General features: G+C 38.6%; 1 protein-coding gene across 1 annotated transcript in view; it reads right to left on the minus strand.

Moving 5' to 3' along the window:
• LOC117288851 (actin-related protein 10-like) overlaps positions 1 to 25,252 on the minus strand; it is a 47,315-nt gene that overhangs the window by 16,551 nt on the left and 5,512 nt on the right. Inside the window, exons 2-7 of the mRNA XM_033769706.1 lie at positions 18,078 to 18,208; positions 15,719 to 15,871; positions 11,191 to 11,299; positions 10,709 to 10,816; positions 3,222 to 3,289; positions 2,219 to 2,334 (exon numbers count right to left, since the gene is read on the minus strand). Of these exons, the coding sequence (XP_033625597.1) occupies positions 2,219 to 2,334; positions 3,222 to 3,289; positions 10,709 to 10,816; positions 11,191 to 11,299; positions 15,719 to 15,871; positions 18,078 to 18,154 (631 nt within the window). The 5' untranslated portion in view covers positions 18,155 to 18,208. The remainder of the gene's footprint in view (positions 1 to 2,218; positions 2,335 to 3,221; positions 3,290 to 10,708; positions 10,817 to 11,190; positions 11,300 to 15,718; positions 15,872 to 18,077; positions 18,209 to 25,252) is intronic.

Below are 25,252 nucleotides of genomic sequence, written 5' to 3' on the forward strand. Positions count from 1 at the left end.
GACTTGCCCTTAGCCAAAGATGAAGCATTTTCATTCAACAATGTAGCTTTTTTAACGTCCAAAAATATATTTGAATTGTGGAATTTTGTGTTTTTCTTTGACTCGAACATGACTCGATGTAGCTGGATCACTGCATTAAATTAGGGGTGTTTATGCAGATTTTGTTGATTTTTTTATATTTTAAATTAGGACTGTATAACATTATCACACAAAATATAAGTTAAAGGGGTATCATGCATCTTTTTGTAAAACGATGTATACATAGATCTTGACAATTCAAGTTTTTGTGCATGATGAGTTTTGTGATCATGATAAACTGTGTTCAACATTCTTTTAGCTGCGATAACGTAACCCTCCGCCCGTTGGGAGGAGGGTTACGGTATCATAATCTGTATTTCTTTATGATGTTTGTGAAATATTTTACTTTTTATGTGACTTAATTGATTTCAATAAAATTGATTTATTTTGTTCCTTATAAAGTTGTAAGGTTTTTGTTATAACTTAAACCTCTTGCCAGTAGGCCTACCCAAACAAGGGATGTACATGTATGTTTACATGTGTGTGTGCGTGTTGTGCGAATGCTCGCTAAAAAAACGCATGTAGTAAAGGTGACAGACGGCTGGTGCCCTTAACCAGGGACCCGCGTTTGCAGTGCTCGTATGAAATGGGCTTAAGATAGCAGAGTCCCAGCTATAAAATACCTACTACCTAAGATAGTAGAGCACCGTTATGAAATACCTACTACCTAAGATAGTTGAGCACCGATATGGAATACCTACTACCTAAGATAGTTGAGCACCGATATGGAATACCTACTACCTAAGATAGTTGAGCACCGATATGGAATACCTACTACCTAAGATAGTTGAGCACCGATATGGAATACCTACTACCTAAGATAGTTGAGCACCGATATGGAATACCTACTACCTAAGATAGTTGAGCACCGATATGGAATACCTAATACCTAAGATAGCTGAGCACCGATATGGAATACCTACTACCTAAGATAGTTGAGCACCGATATGGAATACCTACTACCTAAGATAGTTGAGCACCGATATGGAATACCTACTACCTAAGATAGTTGAGCACCGATAAGAAATACCTACTACCTAAGATAGTTGAGCACCGATATGGAATACCTACTACCTAAGATAGTTGAGCACCGATATGGAATACCTACTACCTAAGATAGTTGAGCACCGATATGGAATACCTAATACCTAAGATAGTTGAGCACCGATATGGAATACCTTATACCTGAGATAGTAGAGTGCGTTATGGAATACCTAAGGCATCTTTTCAAAGCTATCCCCAGGAAAACACCGTAAGAGCCTAACCCGGGGACATTTTTTCCCCCGCTCCAATTGTTTTGCTTTCATATAAACTTCAGGATTGTTCCGGGCATTTCAGTAACAGCTGAGCTTCATGTTTACATTTTTTAAGATTAATTGTTTCATACTTGACTGTGGAGTTCAAATATAACACAAACTGTGGTTAATTTCTAAAATAGTAGAGTGTAGTTATGGAATTGCTAATACCTAAGACAATAGAGCCCTGTTGTGGAATACCCGATATAAATGTAAACGTTGGCTGGATGATCGGTCAGTTTATCATGTAATCGTGTAACCCCTTCCCCCATTTTTATCCGTATTCACATTGAACTCGGAGAGGTCATACTTTGCCCTTCAAAAAGCTGGAAAATCAGCGGGAACTTCTCATGCCTGAAAACCCATCAGAGAAGTCAAAAGGAATTAGTGGCCATCAGGAATCATCTCAGAGCATGTACAATCAAATTGTCCCGTAGGCAGGCCCCATGCAAGTTTTATGCTTTCAAGGGTACATAACAAATCTGCACAATTGCTGAAACTAGAATGTTCACTTAACAAATATTGATTTAAAAAAAGATGGTACAATGTAAAAGAAGAAAATTAGACAAAAGCCGTTGACAGCATTCTAGAATGAAGACCATTCAGATTGGTTCAGCCTTGGGAACCCATTAAAATTATTAGCAATTATGATTGGTCACAAATACATACAACGATGTAAGCTGGAAAGAAAGAAATTGTATTATTTGGTAAATGCATACATGTTATCCTTATTGCTTAATGCACTTATATGTCAAGTTTGATGTAACATTAACTAGATGACAAGCATTGATGCAATCAGACATTGACTAGCTTGTTATAATGGCATCATTAAAGCATTGACTCACCTTTAATATCCTCTAATGTTTCCTCTGGTATGCTACCCATTGCTGATGATAAAGATCTATCTCCATCACCCTTTCCTTTCACCACACCATCTTCCAAAAGTCTACTTTGCAAGTTACTGCCATCGGAAAACAAAAATATCAAATGCTTCCATTCCAATATAATGTTTTTAACACAATGCATATCGTACATTTCAGCCAAATTAAATATGCTACTTAAAGGACACTTTATAATGACTCACTTCCATGCACAGTTATGTAAACTATGCATGTCATGCAGATTTTACAAAGCAGCAACTTCTTTTGACCTCTGCCTGGTCACATCATTGACAAATTTGGCAATATCAATGACATACATGTACCCAATTAAATTAGATTAATTTGTCAAAGTTGCATTAATATTATATTGGGCTAGTGTCTAACTTTAAATAAGTGCATTAAGAATTTGAGTGCTTTTTTTGGAATGGTTGGTCTTTGTGATTACAGTATGATCCTCTAGAGATTAAAGAGCCAATAAAGGATGATCTCAATATGTCAACTATTACCTATTTATGGCCAAATAGACATCACAGATACCGGTTAATAACCATTTTACTCTCAAAATTTACATTTAGTAATAAATAACTTCAGTCAAAAAAGCACCCGAGAGTCAAAAACGGCTTATCTATTATAATGACCCTGAATGCCAATGACGATTTCAGTTCTCCAGCTTTGGCATTTCCACACCAAATAGCCGCCACTGACGTCACGATTCCTTTGTCGCGCGGGCTTGTTTGACCCCACATTTTTCAGAAATTTGGCTTGGAGCGTTCTGGAGAAAAACCCATTTTTACCATGTTTAACATGAGGTGAGAGACTCGTTATATTTTTTATGTTTCCTGGATGGACTGCAGCTGTTAGAAAACTGTAATATCTATATAGTTGAGATCATCCTTTATTGGCTGTTTAAGAAAACAAGCTATGAGCAACAAGTACATGTAAATGAAAATAAAAAAAAAACACTTACCTGTGAATGGCCTTAGCTCCCAAAGGCAAGGCCTGTACTCCCTTTATTATAGGCACACCTTCATAGATATAAACATTCCTGTTAAGGAATACACTAACACTGTCAGATTCTCAGACACATATACCAATACCTTTACAAGTAATTTTGTATAAATGTTGTAAATATTACTTGTTTCTCATACAAAACCTAAAGGTATTTTACACAAAACTGGTAGGTAAACACAAAAATTAAAGTGTCTCACAAAATAATTGTTGTCAAAGAGATCATGTTAAAAAGGTTTGTTCAATCAGCATAAAGTTTGTTTATATGTCTGTCTTGGGATCTGTGTAAGAAATGGGATGTCCATTAGTGACTGCAAAATGGTACGACCATGTTCCGGAGAAAGTTACAGAGATCGACCACGCCAAGATCCTCTGGGACTTTAACATTCAGACTGATCACGTTATAAACCATAGGCGTCGGGATGTTGTAATCCTAGATAAGGCAAAATACATGTGTTATCTCATTGACATAGCTGTAACGGGAGGTTTAAGGTTAGCTTCGAAGGTGATGGAAAAGATCCAAAAGTACCAAGACCTGACCACAGAACTTTGTAAGATTTGACTGGTGAAAGTGAAAGTAGTTCCTGTGGTGGTTGGAGCACTCGGCATTATTCCGAAAGCACTGGGGAAACATCTGGACGAAATAGGGACAAATGTGAGAATAGATCTGTTGCGCTTTGGAGAACAGCATGGATCCTATGAAAGACTGTAGTGAATTCCTTTAAGAATAAATAAGACTTTCTTTGTGCACAAAAGACGCACGCTTTTGTTCCTTTCTTCTTTTGAAAACTGCTGAGGTGTAACGACAACGAGGGGCGCATAGCAAATGCTCGTCCACTTCATCGTCAGCTCTGGTCAGAGAAGGTTCTCGATTATCAAAGCAGTTTTCTTCGCTACTATTTTCCTTAGCCAATGTAGCAGGTTTGGACTTGGCTTGGTGGTGTTTGCCCCTCACAGGGAAGAACCTGCTCATTGGTTAAAGTTGTAAGTAGTAAATATTAATTATTGTTAATTAGTAATTACCACGCCTAGGCAGTTGCAGGCACATTCCCATAAATTAAGGCCTCGGCAGTTGCAGGCCAATCTAATTTGTATTGTTGGTAAAGGTATAAAATTACTAGCCTCTTACCACAAAAACTGGTGATCCCGACATTGAACATTTGACCACACTACTTTGCAAAAATTGAAGTGATTTTCCAGACTCGCCATTTTAAGTAAAGTACATTTGATTTATCATGCCTACTGATCCACAGGTTAAAACTGAGCCACTCGCGGCTGTAAGCCTAAAATTGCCGCCATTTTGGCGAAATGACCCGATTATTTGGTTTGCTCAAGTAGAGGCTCAGTTTCAGACTCGGCAGATCACTAGTCAGTTGACCAAATTCTCATATGTTGTTTCATCATTGCAACCCGAAATTGCACAGGAAGTTAGAGATTTGTTAATTTCCCCACCTGCTGAAAATCCATATGATAACCTCAAGATAGAACTAGTAAAACGTACCTCAGAGTCTGAACAAAAAAGACTACACCAGCTACTAATCTCTGAAGAACTGGGAGATAAAAAACCATCCCAACTTCTACGTCGTATGAAACAGTTGCTTGGCGAAAACAACTTGGAAGACAAAATTCTTAGGCAGTTATTTTTGCAACGGTTGCCACAAAATGTGCAACTAATTTTGGCTTCCTCTAGTGATGCTCTTGACCTAGAACAATTGGCTCTCATTGCAGACAAGATTCATATGGCCTTCCATTAATAAAGACGTTAGAACATGGACCAGAAATTGCGTTCAATGTCAACGCGCAAAGGTACATCGCCACTCAGTGACACCGTTAGGTACATTTGACACACAACACGTTCGTTTCAATCATGTTCATGTTGATATCGTTGGTCCATTACCACCATCTCGTGGGTTCACTTATTTACTCACATGTATTGATCGATTCACCCGTTGGCCTCAAGCAATTCCTATTTCTGATATTTCCGCCGAAAGTGTTGCAAGAGCATTCGTTGATGGCTGGATAGCTAATTTCGGAGTACCAGCGACTATCACTACCGATAGAGGTAGCCAATTTGAATCAAAGCTTTTTGAAAGTCTATCAAAACTTTTAGGTTGTAATCGAACCCGCACAACATCATACCATCCACAAGCAAATGGAATGGTAGAACGATTTCACAGACAACTTAAATCATCGTTCAAAGCTCAGACTGAACCAAATCGCTGGACAGAATCCTTATCACTGATATTATTGAGTATTCGAACATCACTTAAGACTGACTTAGGCTGCAGTGTAGCAGAACTAGTGTATGGTACCACACTCAGTCTACCCTCAGAATTCGTAGTTCCGTCTGTGGATTTGAAATCTGTTGACCCAAGTAACTATGTTGACCGTTTGCGTCAGCACATGTCAGAACTTCAACCCAAACAACCTAGATACTCTAAACATTCAAGTCATGTTCCGAAAGAATTGCTTACTTGTACACATGTTTTTATTCGTGTTGATCGCGTCAAGAAGCCATTACAACCTCCGTACAATGGTCCATTTCGTGTCATCGAAAGAATGGACAAATATTTTATCATTGACGTTAACGGCAAACATGACTCGATAAGTATTGATAGGTTGAAGGTTGCACATACAGATTTCGAATCCACAGTACCACTTCCAGCTACAGCTGAACCATCTCCTAAACTGAACACTTCTCCAACATCTTCTACATCAAACACTCTTCCAGATGAATCTACAAGATACACTCGCTCAGGAAGACGCGTACACTGGCCAAGTAGATATTTAGAGACATTTTGTAAATAAACCGCACATAGTTGTTAATATTATAGGACTCCTTTCATTTATTTATTTAATTTAATTTTCCGATCCCATGTCAAAACTCATGTGATCTGGAAGGGGACTAATGTAGTGAATTCCTTTAAGAATAAATAAGACTTTCTTTGTGCACAAAAGACGCACGCTTTTGTTCCTTTCTTCTTTTGAAAACTGCTGAGGTGTAACGACAACGAGGGGCGCATAGCAAATGCTCGTCCACTTCATCGTCAGCTCTGGTCAGAGAAGGTTCTCGATTATCAAAGCAGTTTTCTTCGCTACTATTTTCCTTAGCCAATGTAGCAGGTTTGGACTTGGCTTGGTGGTGTTTGCCCCTCACAGGGAAGAACCTGCTCATTGGTTAAAGTTGTAAGTAGTAAATATTAATTATTGTTAATTAGTAATTACCACGCCTAGGCAGTTGCAGGCACATTCCCATAAATTAAGGCCTCGGCAGTTGCAGGCCAATCTAATTTGTATTGTTGGTAAAGGTATAAAATTACTAGCCTCTTACCACAAAAAGACCCTTGAGATCTAAGGCTGCGGGACATAGCCCGACTCCAGGAGTTACAGGCACAAAGGAAAATGGGATCTTTCTTTTGAAATCTAAGGCTGCGGGACATAGCCCGACTCCAGGAGTTACAGGCACAAAGGAAAATGGGATCTTTCTTTTGCTTGCTGTGATTACATGAAATAATAATATTAATAATATTAATAATAGTCCCTCTGAACAAAACGCCTGTCCAAGTGTAGTACAAAATCCTTGAGATGGAGATCAGAAGAATGTGGGGAATAATGATCAGGACAAAACCAGTGGTCATTGGAGCTCTGGGACAAGTGAAGATGGGAATGGATTAATTCATCCATCAATCCCAGGCAACAAAGGAGCACTGTTTAAGCCTGGAGTGGACACAGAAGCGAGCAGGCAGGATTATACTTGGTGCCAACTTATAGTCAATATCCACAAGCGCTCAACTACATGTACCTTGGAGGGCAGGCGCTTTCAATCGTGCCTTTCTTTTGCAAAATTAATGCAAAATTCATCTTCAAAAGTCCATCATTTGCTACATCCCAAAAAAAACCATGACTTCACCAAGCCTGGAGTTTAACTAAGCATACTGAACATCGCTGTAGAACTGACCGGTTTAAAGGCACCTGGAAATAGGATTTTTTTTCTTTTAAACATAAGAGTATATGTTTATTAACAATGAAACAATTTTTTGAATAATTGTTTGTCACAATTTATAAGGTAAAAAAAATTAATTAAGTGCTTGGGGGGGTTGACTCCGCCTACCCCTTTTGTGACGTAGGAAAAGGAAGACTTTTGCCTCGATCAAACATAGACCCCCTCGATGCGTAGATAAACACACGTGCAAAAGTACATGTAATTCTAAGACGTGAGTTTGTACGCTGCGAAAAAGGTTTTTTTTCTGGCATTTTTCCGGCAATGCCGACCAGGTGTATTGCTGCTGGATGCAGCAAAACAACTAAAGATGGGGTCACTGCAGATCCCAAGTATAGGCGGTTGTGGGCTGCGAAAGTCAGATTACATGTAACTACAGCAAAGTGGTCCGGTCCGATGTCTTTTTCAGTGCTATGCAGCGAACACTTTGAGCCGTCGTGCTTCGAATCCGGGATACACCACTCATTTGACTCAGAAGAGCCATTCTTAAACACGACGCCGTCCCAACAATTTTTCCAGCTAGTGGGAAGTCGAAGAAGGTATCTGAAAGACGTGACGAACCCAGAGGAGCATTTGCTAAACGTGAAAAAATTTGGGTAAGTTTGAACTTTGAGGGTATGTTTTTAGCTTTTGCCAAGTGACACGATTTTTTGTTGGTACCGCATGCGATTCACCGTGCGTGCAGGTCCTATGTGACCGTCGTGCGTGCAGTCTGCACCGTGGCCGTATTTCTATAATAATACGTAGGCAGACCCACATCTTACAACCCATTTGGTCACTAAAAAGTTGCATAGTTAAATAAAAATAGCAGCAATAGCTTTTGTAAAAACCACTAGGCGTTCAACATGTTCAAGTTTCAATGTACGTATGTGTGTAAAATCGTGTCTAAATTTGTTTTGATGTGCCATGTGCCCAGACGTAATGTACGGGGGCCTGACTACAAATTTTCTCTTCAAATATCGCGCATTGAATTACGTCACGAACAGCGCCCTCTCGGGTCGGGGCCTACTCATAAATTTGTAAATACAATCAAAAAAACTAATATTTTTAAACCTTAGTTAACTTTTTATTTACATTCCTCTCATAAAAACACATATTTTAGTGACAAAAGCTTTATTTTAAAAAAATACCACTTCCAGGTGACTCGGTTTAAGAATAGTCTTAAGAATTCCTTATCTATTACGTATTCCACGTATGCTACATAATTGCATTGTTTTTGGACGCTCACAGACAGGGTGCCCTTATTGCTTGGTTAAATTTTACAAAATGTACTAATCTTGTTTTTCTTTGGGAGCCCCACTTCCATTTTTCTGTTCCACTGTCTTTGCTTAATTTTGTCTTGGTTCGAATCCCACCCGAGTATCATGCCTGTGCAAATTTTGTTTCAAAGGACTCAGGAAAGTACTGAGTATGCAGTGCTTACACACATCAGTGTATGGGTAAAAACCAAAATTAGTATTCTCTATCCCATATGCAAATTTAACATCTATTATATCGTTGAAGCACCTGCTGCCAGAACATATGATTTGAACTGCCTCTAGCTACAGGGCAATCTCGGTAGTCTAGTTGGTAAGACACTTCTCTAGAATTGCAAGGGTTTTGGTTTCGAATCCCACCTGAGTAAAACGCTTGTGATATTTTTTTTACAGGACTCAGGAAAGTACTTTCACACTTTCACACATCGGTGTATGGGTAAACAACCAAAATTAAAAATTAATATTTATGTCCAAGTAAATGGTTAACCACAAGAGTAAACCTCATGACATAATAACAGTACAACACTTCCATTACACAATGAGCGATGTATCATAAAACACATGTTGTCCCACAAAATACTAATTCCTGTTACCAAGTACATGTATTTCATCAAAGATTATCTTTGGCAGGTGAGCATGTAAGGCGCCCAATGTATAAAGCCACAGCACACAAAATTTTGATGTGATAGGTGCTAAGCCTGGACAATATGACGATAATATCGTCACGATACAATATTGAAATCAATATCCAATAGCCAATATCGATGCTGGTTTTGAATTTATCAAAATATCGTCTCAAACAATTTTTTTTTTTCTTCATAGACGATACCTTTCAAAATATCGAGTATTTTCCCAAGAATTTCTTACAATCTCACAAGTAAGTAAGATTTGTTTGAGCTGATGCCGCCAAACTTTTAACTTCATCAACTTAAATTGTGGCTCAACGCACTACCTTGTAAACGTCCTCATATCTAGAAATGGTGGTCTCTCTTTGCAGCGCTGAAGCAGGACGAACAATTCTTGAAACGTTTATGTGCTGAGTGAATATTTATGACGTACGCCTGATGTTTCTTCAGCGCTGCCATATCACGGAGCAGTATCCATCACCTCGATCCCACGGTTAATCTGGTACTTTATTATTAGGGGATGAATGAACCGAGTGTTTACGTGCCCAAGCTTGGATGCGAAGCTGTAGGGGAAATTCCCTTGGCCAGAAATCACCACGGAGCAGTATCCATCACCTCAATCCCACGGTTATTCTAATACTTTATTATTGGGAGATGAATGAACTGAGTGTTTCCAAGCCCATGCGTGGGTGCGAAGCTGTAGGGCAAATTCCATTGATCAGAAATCACCACGTTGTCGGGAAATGTCGGACCATGTCGGGCGCACTGATACGGGTTCAACTACCACAAAAGAGTCATAGAACTGTAAAGTATTTGCCAAAAGAGAATTTTTACTAGTTTTAGGTTACATTTCGGTTACAAAATTAGTTATTTTTTATCGTGAAAAAAATTATCTCTGGGCGGCAAAGCCTTCGGCCGCTGGCTTGCTTCTTCACATAGCTTGAATTGTACATCATGGACAACAGAGGGCGCTTTCCTGCATTTGGAACTGTTTTGGCCATAGATCTAAATAAAAAATAGCATCGAGTTGACCAACACAAGCGAATGGACTGTGAATATCCATGCACGCGTATAATGATGATTGTGAACGCATTGGCATAAAAATAGCGGCACCAGATTTTTGGAGATCGCAACACTCCAATCAATTGAGGTACAAATATTATTTAATTGCTTCAAAGCCAGTGATGTAAAACAAAAAAATGTTACGTGTTCTTTTTATTGGAATATGGATGTTAATTCAGTGATTTTCATCACGGCGGTTTAAATAAAATTTATTTAATTTACGCAGTCATTTATTTTTTATATTATTTTTTTTACATTTAACAGTCATGCTTTGTTTGTCTTCGTCCTTGCGGTAAAACTGTTTTTAACGTGCGATTGAGCCATTGTTGTCCCCTTCTGAAGGGTATATTCAATTTTCAAAAATATTCACGATGTATCGTCTTATCGGCGATATTTACCTGACAATATATCGCCAGTCAAAATTTGCGATATCGTCCAGGGTTAATAGGTGCAAGGTATAGTGTACAATTACAAATTAAATTGTGCTATTATGAAAGGATATTGGCAGGACGATGGTCTCAGAGTAGCCAGCATCAAGGACAAGAGCTGTTTCTATGCCAAGTGTGAATAAAGCCAGGAGATGAGATGGTGCAAAGAGAACTGAAGGAACCTGTTATAAACAAAACAATTACAATTGTACAAGATCATTTCAATTACTTGAAAGTAAACACAATGTTTCAAACATTTTGTGCCATTTACATCATTGACACTAAAGGCCTAGTTGTTTGGAAAGCTGAAGTGTTAAGTCAGAATGTTGAAATGTAAACAGCAGGTACCTCTGTGGCAGGTAGCTCTGTTATGTCCATAAATTAAAAAAATTCAATCAAATCCAGTTTGGCAGTAGCACAGTTCAGAATACATTTGTTCCAAAGCTAAAATGGTGTAATTATGCATAGAGGTATTAACATCAGTGTAATAATATTTTTTATCCCCGATGCAAATTTAACATCTCAATACATTTTCTATGTCCTGAATGATCTTTACCTCATAGTGTTTGAACAGAACCTTGGCCAATGTCTCTCTAAACTGTGATGGGCAGAGGATGGACTCGCAGATTACTAGCCTCCTATCCCGAGGGTTTACCAACAGGTGACTACAAAAAAGATCACATCAAAAATACTAAGCTTTTTCCCCACTTGCATTGACAATTCTTTATTTCTTATTCAGAATGAACCGTCAACTTACACATAAAATAATCATGCAGATAATTGCATCGTTGGAAATGGTACATATTACAATGACTGGTCTAAACACTGCAATTGCAAACACACAAGCAAGTATAACGTTTTGGGGTTTGATCTTTCTTTTCCAATCACAAACACTGAACAAGTGTAACAAGCCCCCCATGACAGGATTTCTCAGCCTTGATTTCTCCAAGAAGCAAGCATACGTACATGAAGTCTACTTGTTCCCTGTGTTTACCTGAGGGCATTGAATATGGACACAAGACCCATGGGGACAAGTCATCCATGGAGTGCGGCCACATTAGCTGCCAGGAATAATTCTTCCTATGCTACTCGATGTAATTTTCATCCAAACTTCTAAACAGCCATCAAAAAAATATTGTAAATTTGTATTTGTTTTTATCCAAGTGTTTAATTCAAGCTTCTAAATGTTTTAAAAAGATATTTTTACTTCAAGAAAGATTACAGTGTGAAGAAATCTTAATATTTGAGTGTCGTATTTCCTGCAGATAAGATGCTAAATTAAAATAAAAAAATCCTACGTACACCATGTATAAGGCGCACCACCGTAAAAGACGCATGCAACATGAACAAAATAAACATAACATAACAATTAAAATTTATAAGGCGCTATTCCATCAAGATCATAGCGCACGAGAAAGAAATTAACTTGGAAAAAGGTGAGTCTTAAGGACTTTACGAAAAGCAGATAGAGTATTAGATTCCCTAATGGCAGTTGGGAGATTGTTTCAAATCATTGGCCCAGCCACACAGAAAGCCTTTCGACCTAGAACTTTGTTTGCTTGGGGAACATTCAAGCGAGTGATGTCAAGTGTGGACCGAAGAAATCGTGGAGTAGTGTAAAGCATTTGAAAGTGAGAAGAGCAATCTTAAACTGGATTCGTTCTCTAATTGGTAGCCAATGGAGTTCCCTAAGTGATGGGGTAATGGAGTGTGGAACATATTAAACGAGCTGCACTATCTCGTTATCTTTGGACTCTGTCCAATTCATATGACGTTGCACCAAATAAAAGGAGATTGCCATAGTCAATACAAGAGCGGACTAAAGCTCTGACAACATGATGGAGAGTATCCTTATCCAGGTACCGTTTGATTCTCCTTAAGTTACGTAATTGAAAAATTATTGACTGGCAGAGGCTAGAAACTTGCTTGCTCATTGTCATATGAGAATCAAATTTTATACCTAAATTGCGGACAGAATCAGTAGGGTCTATCGATGTATCACCCATGTATGCAAAGATATCTTCGACAGTTTCTTGAGATTTTGGGGAGTACCGAGCACAACGAACTCAGTTTTATTTTTAATGAGCTTAAGCTTGTTAGAAGTCATCCAGTTTTGAACATCAGTCAGTAATACACAGCTGCAGTTTCTCAATGACAACTTGCAAAGCACAAGGTATTCTAGGATCAAAGGAACAATATATGTAGCTGTGCTGATCATGTCTATGTAGTTGAGTGGTCGAGGTCCTCTATTAGGACACGGCAGTCTCCAATATAACACGTCAGGAAGGACCTGGTCTTTGGCCTGAAAGCAGTGACCTGCAAAGCGGACTCTGCGTTGAGCAACAGTAGTAAAGATTGGTGGAATGTCTCCGAAGATCTGTTCTTTGGTCTTGTGCTCTCGCCATGAGATGTTCTACGCCCTCATAAGAAGCCTGGTGTATGTGCCGTCAAGGCGATCGTGAAACTCATTCTTCATGGTCCAGGTTTCCGCTCCATACAGAAGGATGAAAGTCCATGTTTTGATGACGTATGATATTGCCAAGTGGGAGGGTATAAATTCCAAACATCAAGGGACCCAATATGGACCCCTGGGGTAGCCCATACTCCAAATCAACTGGATCAGAGTATAGGTTATGAATAGATACCCGGCTTTGTCTACCCGAGAGATATAATTTGAACCATGGCAGTGCAGTATCGGAAACGCCTAAATCATCCCTCATTCTGTCAAGTAAAATATCATGATCGATGGTGTCAAAGGCAGCAGACAAGTCCAATAGCACTAGAAATACAACATCAGACCTATCCAGAACATCATCCGAACCTTCAAAAGAGCAGTTTTGGTACTATTGTGCGTTTTATATGTGGACTGATAGAGCTCCTCAAGGTTATTGATTGACATGTCTTGCTTCAGTTGTTTAGCAGCAGCTTTCTCAATAAGTTTTGCAATTAATCTTATACATGTATTAATTAATCAGGCTTGCCATACCCCATACACCTCCTGTACATCAACACATATGGGGATCACTAAGAACACTTATGAATTTCAATGGACAGTGTCTTGGTTTTCATTGGTAGCCACTAGTGTAAAGCTACATTGGTTCATTGCTATTAATGCAGGAGTCCAGGGAAGTCTTGCTGTTGCATTAAATATTAATCGCACAACTACTTGAGTTTTTCAAAGCCATGTTCGCATTGGATTGGTCTGGTAACTTACCATCCAGCAGCCAATTTCACGAAATTTAACGCAACTGCAGAAATCCACTTGCGCAACATTTATAAAGCAACTTGCGCCATAAACGTTGCGTAAGTGGACTTACGCAGTTGCGTACATTTTTGTGAAATCGGCTGCTGGTAAGTTAACTTACTGGCACGGTTAGTTAAGAGTTGTTCGCACTTGGATTAATTTGTGTCCGCTAACTTACCAGGCGCCTTTCTCAAACCTCGGCTTGGACTCAAGCTAAGGCTTGGACTCTGCGCGCTGTGTACACAGTGGAAATACAGCTGAAACGCAGCTATGCTTTTGACCTGAGGCAGCGTTGTGTATTGCAGGCTGTTTTTTGAACAGCAGACCTTACGATAGAAGTCATGTGACAGTATTGTTAAGTTACCGGAATGGTGCATTCCCTTTGGACTTCTTGTCCCTGTTAAGTTAACATTAGTTAACATGGCTAAAATCGGCCTGTTAAGTTGACCGTGGCGGTAACTTACCATCCCGGTAAGTTACCAGCTGTTTGTACTTAACATCGCTAAATTCAATGCATTTAAATAAAGATTATATGAGCACAGGAGTAGCGAGAACACAGTTACAACAAGATACTTTTTTGGCCCTTTACAAGTAAAGCATTGTTTTCCACGTTTTTGTAATGAGAATAATTACAAAACAAATTGAAAAAATACCTTCAAAAGCCTGAAAATCGCTCTTTATGACTTGCAAGACAATCAAGTGCTAACGATGGACACTATTGCAAGCAATACTAATCCAAAATGAGAGTCAGCAATTAGGTTATTAATTCCAAACTCTGGACAATGGTGGGATTAGGAAGTTTGCATTTCTACCTCCATATATCATTAAAACAACAGGGCAGATTCCATACTAAAGCCGTGTTCTCATTGGGCTTAACTTACCAACGCAAATTTGCACAATCTTGCACTTACATGTAGCATAGCCTTGTAATATGTGAGCTTGTAATACTGTATTACCATGACTTTTGGGTACCTGGCTAACCTGCACAGGCCTTAATGTGTGTCTGAACAAGACATTTAGAGTAGGATAATTTAACTATTAAGGCATATCAAATCTTCTTCCACAGTTATCTATTGCTGGCCTGAATGTTTTCCCACCGTTTCCTTTTGATTATTTTTTTTACACTTTTGTTGTATTTTAATATTGATATCCTTTTAACTCAGTATGTTTCTATATAACTTAGAATGATGGTTGCAATAAACATATGTTCTAATAAGGGAATCAATGTGTGGTGAATAGGTTTTCAACTAGTGGTTTAATCCCAACGAGGCCTGCTTGATAATTTTACTGAGACGAAGTCGAGTTAAATTATCAAGAACAGGCCTCGGCCGATTTAAACCCCTAGTTGAAAACAGATTAAACACACTTTGATTCCCATTCATAAATACCTTTTTACGGTCAAAAACATCAACACTTTTTGGTCAACACCCCTCCAGCTATGAAATGGTAAAGCCCTCCGCCGCCCTCAGGTAAACAACTCCTTATAAGGGAATGCTGTGCGCGTCGCGCATATCGCGTGATGTGGCACAACTGTTTCAGCCGTTGTTCTCGACCAATAGGAATGAAGAAACTGTCTTATAAGAACAGGTGCAAGCTCGCGTGTCACGCCCATGTTTCAACATTTTTTACTGGTCATAAACAAAGGTTTATACACACCCACGTGACGTGCTCTCCACCAATAGAAATAGCGAAACTGTCTGAGGTATTTATGAATAAACAATTAATAAAAATCGGATCAATGAAAAGACCCAATCAATTATTTGTATTGAATCTTCCCAAGACACAAAATTAATGCAGCCATTTATTTTACGATGTACTCTGGCAAAAGCTTAAAACCTACCGAAAATACACAACATGTAGAAAGTCAACTAAAACATCATAGAGTTCCTCTGAGTTTGAGAAATCACACACTTTCACCTCTTGGCCGGTACGAGGCTGCTTTACGGAGCTTTGGATGATTGCACGAGGTCCTGTCTCGCTTGCAAAACCAACTCTACATCAAAGAAAAGGTCCACATCATTAGGTATTATATGTATGTCAAAAAAAAAAAAATTACATAAATAAACAGGCTGCTAAAACCGCTGTGTCTTTCAGTTTTTAGTCATTTTAATTTTCCTATAACCTTTGTAACCTTGGGGAAAAGGCGCTTGCAAATGTATATTGCAACTTTTGAAATTCACTTTAAAAAAAATAAAAGATAATTTAATCTTTAAAGGAACGTTACAGAATTGGTAAGAAACAAAAACTGTGACGATCACAGATTGACATAAAACTTACACGGACTAATGATGATAGTTGAAAACATCCCTTGAAATATTTCTGTCTAAAATGTCATATTTGATGAGAAATAAATAATCTAACTTCTCGTTCGGGGCTTATCGCTCAGTGAGTGTTTTATTAATTTTAATTGTGGCATCGATGCAATGCAAATTTTTAAATCTGTTTTCACTATTCTCTCAAGACCCAGATGGTCAATCGATCTCAAACTTCCACAGGTTTGTCAGTGTATGTATACGGTGTATTACATAAAGGGCTTACACTGCAAGCAATTTTTGTTAGCAAAAACCAATTCTGTAATAAGGGAATAAAAGGGTAGCGACGAGTTCTTACACGGTCGTGTAAAACCAGCAGGGTCGTTTTGTCGTGTGATAAAAGCCCGAGCCGATATCACACGGCAACGACCCTGCAAGGTTTAAAACGGGCGTGTAATAACGAGTCACTACTCTTTTATTCCCATTCATAACTGCCCTTTTGTTAAAAAAAGTTTTAAAAATACAATAACGAAAATTCAAGATTTGAAATATGTTTTTCAAAAACTTTGTGAAGAGTATGTTGCGCGTGGGCTGTGTGTTTGCGCGCGCACGCTTAGAAATAGATTATGCCCGCGCACTTAGAAAAAAATACGCGCGCGCGTTCAGAAATAGATTATGCGCTGTTACTAATAGCTATGAATTGCGGGTTCCGTGTGATAATCTTGCGAGCCGAAGCCAGCCGGTTATAAACACTGGTCATTATCAACCGTTTAAACACCCCCACGTGACGCGCTCTCCACCAATAGGAGTAGAGAAACTGTCTGGGGTATTTATCAGGCCTGTGAGCGGGTCATGAAAAATAAGCGGAAAATTGCACTACGAACGTAATAAAAGGCTTTAATTAAAAACTGAAGCATAGACAACACATTCACAGAAACATAGGCCACAATTCTTACATGTAACAATGTGTTGTGCATCCTCATTTTCAAGATATTTTTGTAGCATACCATTAGGAATAAATCCACGAGCGCGATGAGTCCTCGTCGTCGACTGCCATAATTTTCACTTGTCGCAAAAAATACACACCGCACACACACAACATACAACGTCGCGTGGGGGAAAACCATGTGTGCCTAATCTTGTCTCAAGGTGTTGGCTTTTTAGTAAAGCGCCCTCTATTGGTACAATGGAACAATGACATTGAAGTACATGGTAGACAACACGCTAAACGAAAAAATTTACAACAACGGATCCAATGAAAGACCAACACGGAGCATTTTACTGGGTCTAGCCCCCGACTCTATTTGACTAAGTTTCACTTCAGAAACTCATTGCAATAAGGAGTTATGACCACTAAGAATGACATCTATTGATATGCATGCATCACATCTGGGCTGCACAAAACATTTGGCCTGCTTTACAGTAAATTTCAAGATGTTGGCATACTTGCAGAACATAGGTCAAATTGAACAAAACTATAGTTAAACAGGGGCTACAGGATAATCTCAATATTTTAACTAATACCCTTTTTTTAGCCAAATGAACATCGTAGATAATGGTTTACGCTTAAAATCAGCAAGTCAAAAATGCACCTCTCCCTAGGGCTTTTTCAGCCGAGAGTAAAAAACTGCTTATGTGATAATGATATGCAATGACCCCTTGACGTCATTGGCGCAATTTCCCAATAGAGTTTGTGCACAGTTCCCCAGTTGTGGCCAATTGAGGGTGCTGATGACAAAGAAAAGTGTAATGCGCTGACCATGGAATTGTCCACATGCTATGATTTACGTTTGAGGCAGCTAGGCCTACCACAAAAGCGGAATTGATGCAAGTTCAACTATCAAGCAAGGGCAGACACTAGGAACTTTACAATGAAGTTGCAATATCAGGAAAATGGAGACTACAAAGTTGCATTATAAATAACATGTTAAAGTTCAACCAACTTACTTGGTATATGCAGCGCCAATGTCCAGAACAACTGTGCTTTTTTCTACGGCTGAACCAAGTCCCTCAAAGAAAGACATCTTGTATCCTCCTCAAGGTTGTTGCTGTCAAATATATCACATTTCTCTGAATGTCTGAAAAGCAATAGAGCGTATGTTTTGATTAAAATTGTAATAAGTAGCGTACAGTAAGACAATCATGTAGACACGTCACACAAAATTATTTATAGTATTTTTTATGAACTATTCATTGTAAAGCGGGCCATCAGGACAAAAAAGGAACAAGTTGTGTTTACAAACACAAATGCCCCGCAAATCAGTCCGTTTCTCAACATTTGACCTAACTGGTCTAAAAATAGGAGACTTCTGTAACCCAAGACCAATCCACACACCAGTTCATATACCAAGTCCTTTTAAAGTTATTATACAGACATTTTTTTTCTTAGGCATAAAATAAATTTATCTAGCCATAATAACATTGGCTCTATACTTTTTGGAGCTGATACGACAAGTCCTTGTCGAGGTAATTGCTCAAACTACATTTATTTTGTTTTAGCCATATCGACCTTGACATTTGACTGGGGGGGGGGGGGGTCCCTTTAGAGGGACCCCAGGGCCAATCAACAAACCAAGGTTGCAGTTGATATGCAAAGTCAATCTCCAGTTAACAATCCAACAAATGACTAAGTTCAATGGCGACATGTTCTCTCGAGCTCTGATGATTTTGTTGTTTATATGTGTTTTATTGGGTGCAATATCTGCTGTTTCACGCGAATATAGCAGAGATGACCTCTTATCCCTTCGGTCCAATGTTGGTGAAGCTATAACCAGGATTGATTTGACAGAAATAGAGACATTTTGCCAGCCGATTGAGGACAACAATTCTGAGAAAACATGTTGGCCAGCCACGGTACACAGCACCACAGACGGAAGCGAGGTAGGAGAGGTGGACTGCTGGTCAAGTTACGCAATCGGAAGTGGAATGGTGATCGCAAGCGACGAGAGCTAACATTAGGCCCAGGTGTTTCGTGAAAAAGATCATTCTGGAAAACATATTTATGTTAAATTCGTCATGAGACAGCCTGTAGATGAAACAAAAGTTGTCCACAATGAAACAGAGTGTACAAGGTAGGCCTTATAACGGGTTATTAATATATATATATATATTTTAAATACACAGGTATGTAGTCCATTTTGGGTCGTCCCCACTTCACCCTTTTTCCTCTCTTCTTTTTTTTTCCTCTCCCTCTTTTTTTGTTTTGTTTACCTGACAGAAAACTAGGTCAGTAAATTAATGTTATTTATGAATGAAAAAAGTACACAGGTATCAATCATTTTAAAGACAGAGGACAGATATAAGGTAGAGAATTTCCCATTTTTTTTGTCACACATGTAACGAATGCCCAAGTCTCCTTTAATTTTTAACTATAACCAAACTTTTTTTGCTTAAAGGCAGTGGACACTATTGGTAATTACTCAAAATAATTATTAGGTTAAAACCTTAGTTGGTAATAAGTAATGGGGAGAGGTTGATAGTATAAAACGGTGTGCCATACTTTCTCATTTGCCTAGAAATCAGGAAAAACTCAAAACGAATGGGACCAGTGTCACCAGTTGAAGTCATCGAAGATCAGTGTAGTGTGTGGGGTGTGAACATTTCAATGTACGTCAAGTTTTAATATGTTTGCATACTTAATAAATAAATGAAGAATCTGGATCTGGATCAATACTGCAATCAATCTCCGAATGTTGGGATGTATAGGTTGCAGGTGTGTGGTGCGTGGGACTCTAATTATTATAATGCGCTCTACTTTTGATTTAACAGGTTTAAGTTGTGTAGACTTTTTTGGAATGCATCAGGTGAGGGAGCTCCTCTCACAGCAGCTGGGAGGAGGTTCCATTCTGCTGTAGTTTTTGGTAGGAACGAGTGTTTGTAGCAATCCTTGTTTGCGGGTACACTTATGAAGGATATTGATTTTGTTGAACGAGTTTGAACTCCAGTCATTTTGTTTGGATTTTGATTTAGTTGATCAGAATTTATTGAAGCTCTAGGGGATGTATGGATTTTTGTAAAGTAAGGATAGGCGTGCAGCCATTCTGCGCTCCTCAAGACGTTTCCAGCCCAGAGTTGACATGATTGCAGAGACACTATTGGTCTTAGTGTATCTGTTTGAAACAAATCAGCTCTTCGTTGGACTGCCTCAAGTTGGTTTATATTTTTTGTGTGAAATGGATCCAAGATACTTGCACAATGCTCCAGACGTGGGAGGACTACGGTATTGTATGCTGCTTCTTTTACTCGTGGGGAACAGCTGTGGAGATTTCTACGTACAGTATGAGGCCTAAATTCCCTTTGTATAATGTATACCTCTACCTTGCCGATGTGCTGTGCCCAAGTCAGGTTACTGTTTATATGTACCCCTAAATAGGTATGGGATATAACGTTGTCCAAGTCATGACCTTTGAGAGAGTATCTTGTTGCGAGTGGTGTCTTTTTATGCGTTACTGTATGTGCATACAGTAGCATTTGGAGACATTAAATTACATTTGCCATTTAGATGCCAAGTTCTGTTATCTGTGTATGTCTTTCTGTAGCTCTGTATTTTCAGTAAGTGAAGTCATCTCTCGGTAGACAACTCAATCATCTGCGAGCATCCTAAACCGGGAAGTTAAAGACTTTGGAAGATCATTTAACTTTAAAGTCAAGATGAATAAGAGAGGACCCATGACTGTACCTTGTGGTACCGGAATAAAACTAAACTAGGGCATCAGTTAGGGCCTATGGCATCATTATTTTTTTTCCAGTTCTAAGAAAAAGCCATAACACCTAGAAAAAAGGACAGTGGATGACATTTAAAGACAGTGGACACTATTGGTAATTGTCAAAGACTAGTCTTCACAGTTGGTGTATCTCAACATAAGCATAAAATAACAAACCTGTGAAAATTTGAGCTCAATCGGTTGTCGAATTTGTGAGATAATAATAAAAGAAAAAAACACCATTGTCACACGAAGTTGTGTGCTTTCTGATGCTTGATTTCGGGACCTCAAATTCTAAACTTGAGGTCTCAAAATCAAATTCGTGGAAACTTACTTCTTTCTCGAAAACTACGTCACTTCAGAGGGAGCTGTTTCTCACAATGTTTTATACCATCAACCTCTCCCCTTTACTCGTAATCAAGAAAGGTTTTATGATGATAATTATTTTGAGTGATTACCAATAGTGTCCACTGCCTTTAAAGGAACACGTTGTCTTGGATCGGTCGAGTTGATCTTTGAAAAGGGTTTGTAAACCATTTGTTATAAAATGCATGTTAGAAAGATGTTTAAAAAGTAGTTCACAATGATCCACACACAATTGCCTCGAAATTGCGTGGTTGTCCTTTTACTTGGCAAACTAACACGGTCGACTATTTATGGGAGTCAAAAATTTTACTCCCATAAATGGCCGACCGTGTTTGTCGACGAAGTAAAAGGAAAACACCGCAATTTCGAGTGATACTTGTGTGGATGATTTTTTTATTCTACTTTTAAAATATCTTTCTAATCAGATGCATTCTATACCAAATGATTACAAACGCTTTTTAAAGACCAACTCGACTGATCCAAGGCAATGTGTTCCTTTAATAATAATATTATAAAATATGTAGGCCTTTAATAAATGTTCTAAAAAAATCAAATTATTATCAAGGCCTATTAATATTATTTATACTATTAATGGGGAGGCCGACAGAAAGGCCTCAATCTTGATTTGTATCTGTTATACTACACGAAAAGTGCTTGTGGTAAATGTGAAAACTCACCTAAAAGACATCATTTAAGTGCGAATTTTGATGTACAAAATCATCTGTGGTTAGCTGAAGATTCCTTTCACAATTAAGCAGTTTTTTCTCGATTGATGGAATTTTAAATGAAAAACACAGAGTTGAAAATAAGAAAATTAGCGCGTAACAGAGAGCACATTTTGGTCGCGGGAAAACTCAATCGATTTTGTGTTGGAAAATGTTTTTGTTTAAAGTGAGCCCTCTTGTGGCCTCGATAGCCTAAGGTCACGTGGGATAAGTTGATATTTGTGTGCAGGAAGATCTGAGGAATTGGTAGGTGGGTCTGTCCACACTAATGGGACCATTAGATGTGACTTTTTTTTTATAAATGGGTGACAAAAATAAACAAGAAGAGTTTTGTCAAGCTTGTTTCCCATGCACATTCCAAATCACTTCAAGGTTTTTGTTTGCAAAGAGCAAGACACATTTATCTGTATTTTAGCAATAACTGGGGATCATCTTCAAGATGATTATGTTTGTAACAGGGGAATGTTGGACAGACATTTCGTACATAAATGGTGAGAAAGGCATAATAATATAAACAGATTGCCAAAAATGTTGTCCCCTACAATGCTGTCCCTGCAAAGAATGTTTCCAGGCAAAACCAAGACATCTGCGTGGGTACTCGAGAAACTACAGAGAATTATCTTGAAGATATTAGGTTTGTAACATGGACAGATATTTGTCACAATATGTCTGTCCATGTTAAAAACAAACATTCATACCAGCTGAAAAACCTCAAGGTACTCTTGGTTTTTACAGATAACCATAAAAATAGGGGCAATGGGTCTAACTTAATTAACCTTTGAGTAAATCAATTAATTAATTGTGTCATCCATTTCTAGTCAATTCCAATACAAAATGTCTGTCCTCGTTACAAACAATGTGTCTTAAAGAAAACTGCGTAACTTCTTAAATAGTAAGACATTTGTTATACTGTTTGGTAAGCACACTCACTATCAGCCGAGAATTGTACAAAACAAAATACAGGGGAAAATGTTGTATTTTGTGTACCCTCCCAGTCACAGTCCAAAAAGTTATCTTTTGGAACCAAAAAGACCCATTAGTGTGGACAGACCCAGGTACCAAATTTGATAGAATTTGATTGATATTATAAACTGTTTTGATATCGTTCATTTTATTTTGTTACCAAAAGTTGAGGTTTTACACATAAATTTACATCAAAAATCCTCAATTTCTCAAATATGGAGACAACAAAACATATCTATACAAAACTCATATTTTCTGAAAGCTTATACCTTCGTGATCATGTGCATAATCTTTGTTTCTTTGCTAGGTAGCTGCTCATAGCTGCGCATTTAAGATTTAGAGGAGGGGGTCCTGACAGATTTGTTTGCAGTCTATGGACTTACATGTATTGAAGCTGTCCACATGGGGACATTTGTTTGACAATTGACACGATTTTGAGAATGGTGTTCTTAGTTCTGTGATCAGACTTGGATATCATAATATTGCCACTAATTAATAAATATATATTAAATCAAGTTAATGTTTGTTTTGTTCATTTGTTGACAAATTTAATATTTGGCTTCTTACCCATTGTTCATTTCCCCCTATTATACAGGCTGTATTATACAGGCTGTATTTAGCAAGTTGATTGATCATCAAGAAAAAAGTTGTTTACATTGTATAATATATATAAATGGGAGACCTGTAGCCCAGGTTGGACTCCTCCGTTGCAGGCAAGCGACGGAGTCCAGGGTATAAAGGTCCCGTACCATTGCGAAAATCTTTCAAAAATCTGTTAAAAGTATTTCTACCTTACTCGGGAGTCTGGTCTTTAACTCACATGTTCCTTGTAGTTGGAACTCCAAGTTCGCATATTTAAAGTTGTTGAATTTTCTCCTTTGGTGTTAATATTTTGTGAACAAAAATTAAAATTGCCGTTTTCCGATCCCACGTCGTGCACTAACTTCCGTGTACACACTTTCTTGCACGGATCACTGGCGGCCTACTATTTGCAGCCAAATCGCCATCAACTTGTGTCAACCAAACACTAAGCGAATGGATAATAGTCAGCGCTTATGAGTCAACTCGATCCCAATTCAACTCGGTCCCAGTCAACTCGGTCCCAAGTCAACTCGGTCCCAAGTCAACTCGGTCCCAAGTCAACTCGGTCCCAAGTCAACTCGGTCCCAAGTCAACTCGGTCCCAGTCAACTCGGTCCCAAGTCAAATCGGTCCCAAAACCGGTCCCAAGTCAACTCGGTCCCAGTCAACTCGGTCCCAAGTCAAACCGGTCCCAAGTCAACTCGGTCCCAAGTCAACTCGGTCCCAGTCAACTCGGTCCCAAGTCAACTCGGTCCCAAGTCAACTCGGTCCCAAGTCAACTCAGTCCCAGTCAACTCGGTCCCAAGTCAAACCGGTCCCAAGTCAAACCCGTCCCAAGTCAACTCGGTCCCAAGTCAACTCGGTTCGTATGGTCATGGAGGTAGAAATATTTCTACTTCAAAGTAATTGTATGTTTTCTTTGAATTGGAAAAAAAAAAACTACTCTCCTTTGACTTTGTACATGAAATGGGATAAGTGTGCAACCAATGTTCGGGGTATACATGTAATATTCGATGCCTTCAAAGCGACCCATTTGTTTCTATAATTCAACATTCACTTTTGAAAGTTACCAATTGTGTTGGCCAATAAATTTCAACCAAAAAAAAAGTCTTCAAAATATCTCTTTGCTTTCAACCAGTCTGTATCTCAACAATTCATTAATTGAATCCTCTTCGAAGTAACTTAAAATTTAAAATTTTATAAAAACAGTACGAATTACATAATTTTAAAAAAATAAAGAAAGGAAATAAATGTTTGATTAAATTATAAAGAAAACTTTTTGAAAGTTTTCTTTATAATTTAACAAAACATTAATTTCCTTTCTTTATTTTTTAATATAATAAGAAAAATAAATAAAAACCAAAATCAACTTATTAAAAAACTAAATCTATTAAGGAAATTAGTGCAAATAATAATAGTGTCAGTTATAACTTTGTTGCGGTCCCTCCCCGCCCTCCCTCCCCGCCCTCCCTCCCGCCCGTGCAAGCTTCCCCTTGGGTCTGAGTTGACTTGGGACCGAGTTGACTTGGGATCGAGGTGACTTGGGACGGAGTTGACTGGGACCGAGTTGGCTTGGGACCGAGTTGACCGGTACCCTAGTCAGCGAGCAATTTACACAAAGCCCAGAACTATGCAATATCGAGCATTGAGACTTGTGCCAAGACACCATGTGCTGGAAGCGTATTTTTTTCCTAGGACAAATGAGGCCACTTTTTACCATAAATTAGCGCATGCTAACCTTCCCAAGAAAAAAATATACGCACGCAGGAAAGCGCCCTCTGTTG

Source organism: Asterias rubens, chromosome 1 (assembly GCF_902459465.1).
Source record: "Asterias rubens chromosome 1, eAstRub1.3, whole genome shotgun sequence".
NCBI classification, from domain to species: domain Eukaryota; kingdom Metazoa; phylum Echinodermata; class Asteroidea; order Forcipulatida; family Asteriidae; genus Asterias; species Asterias rubens.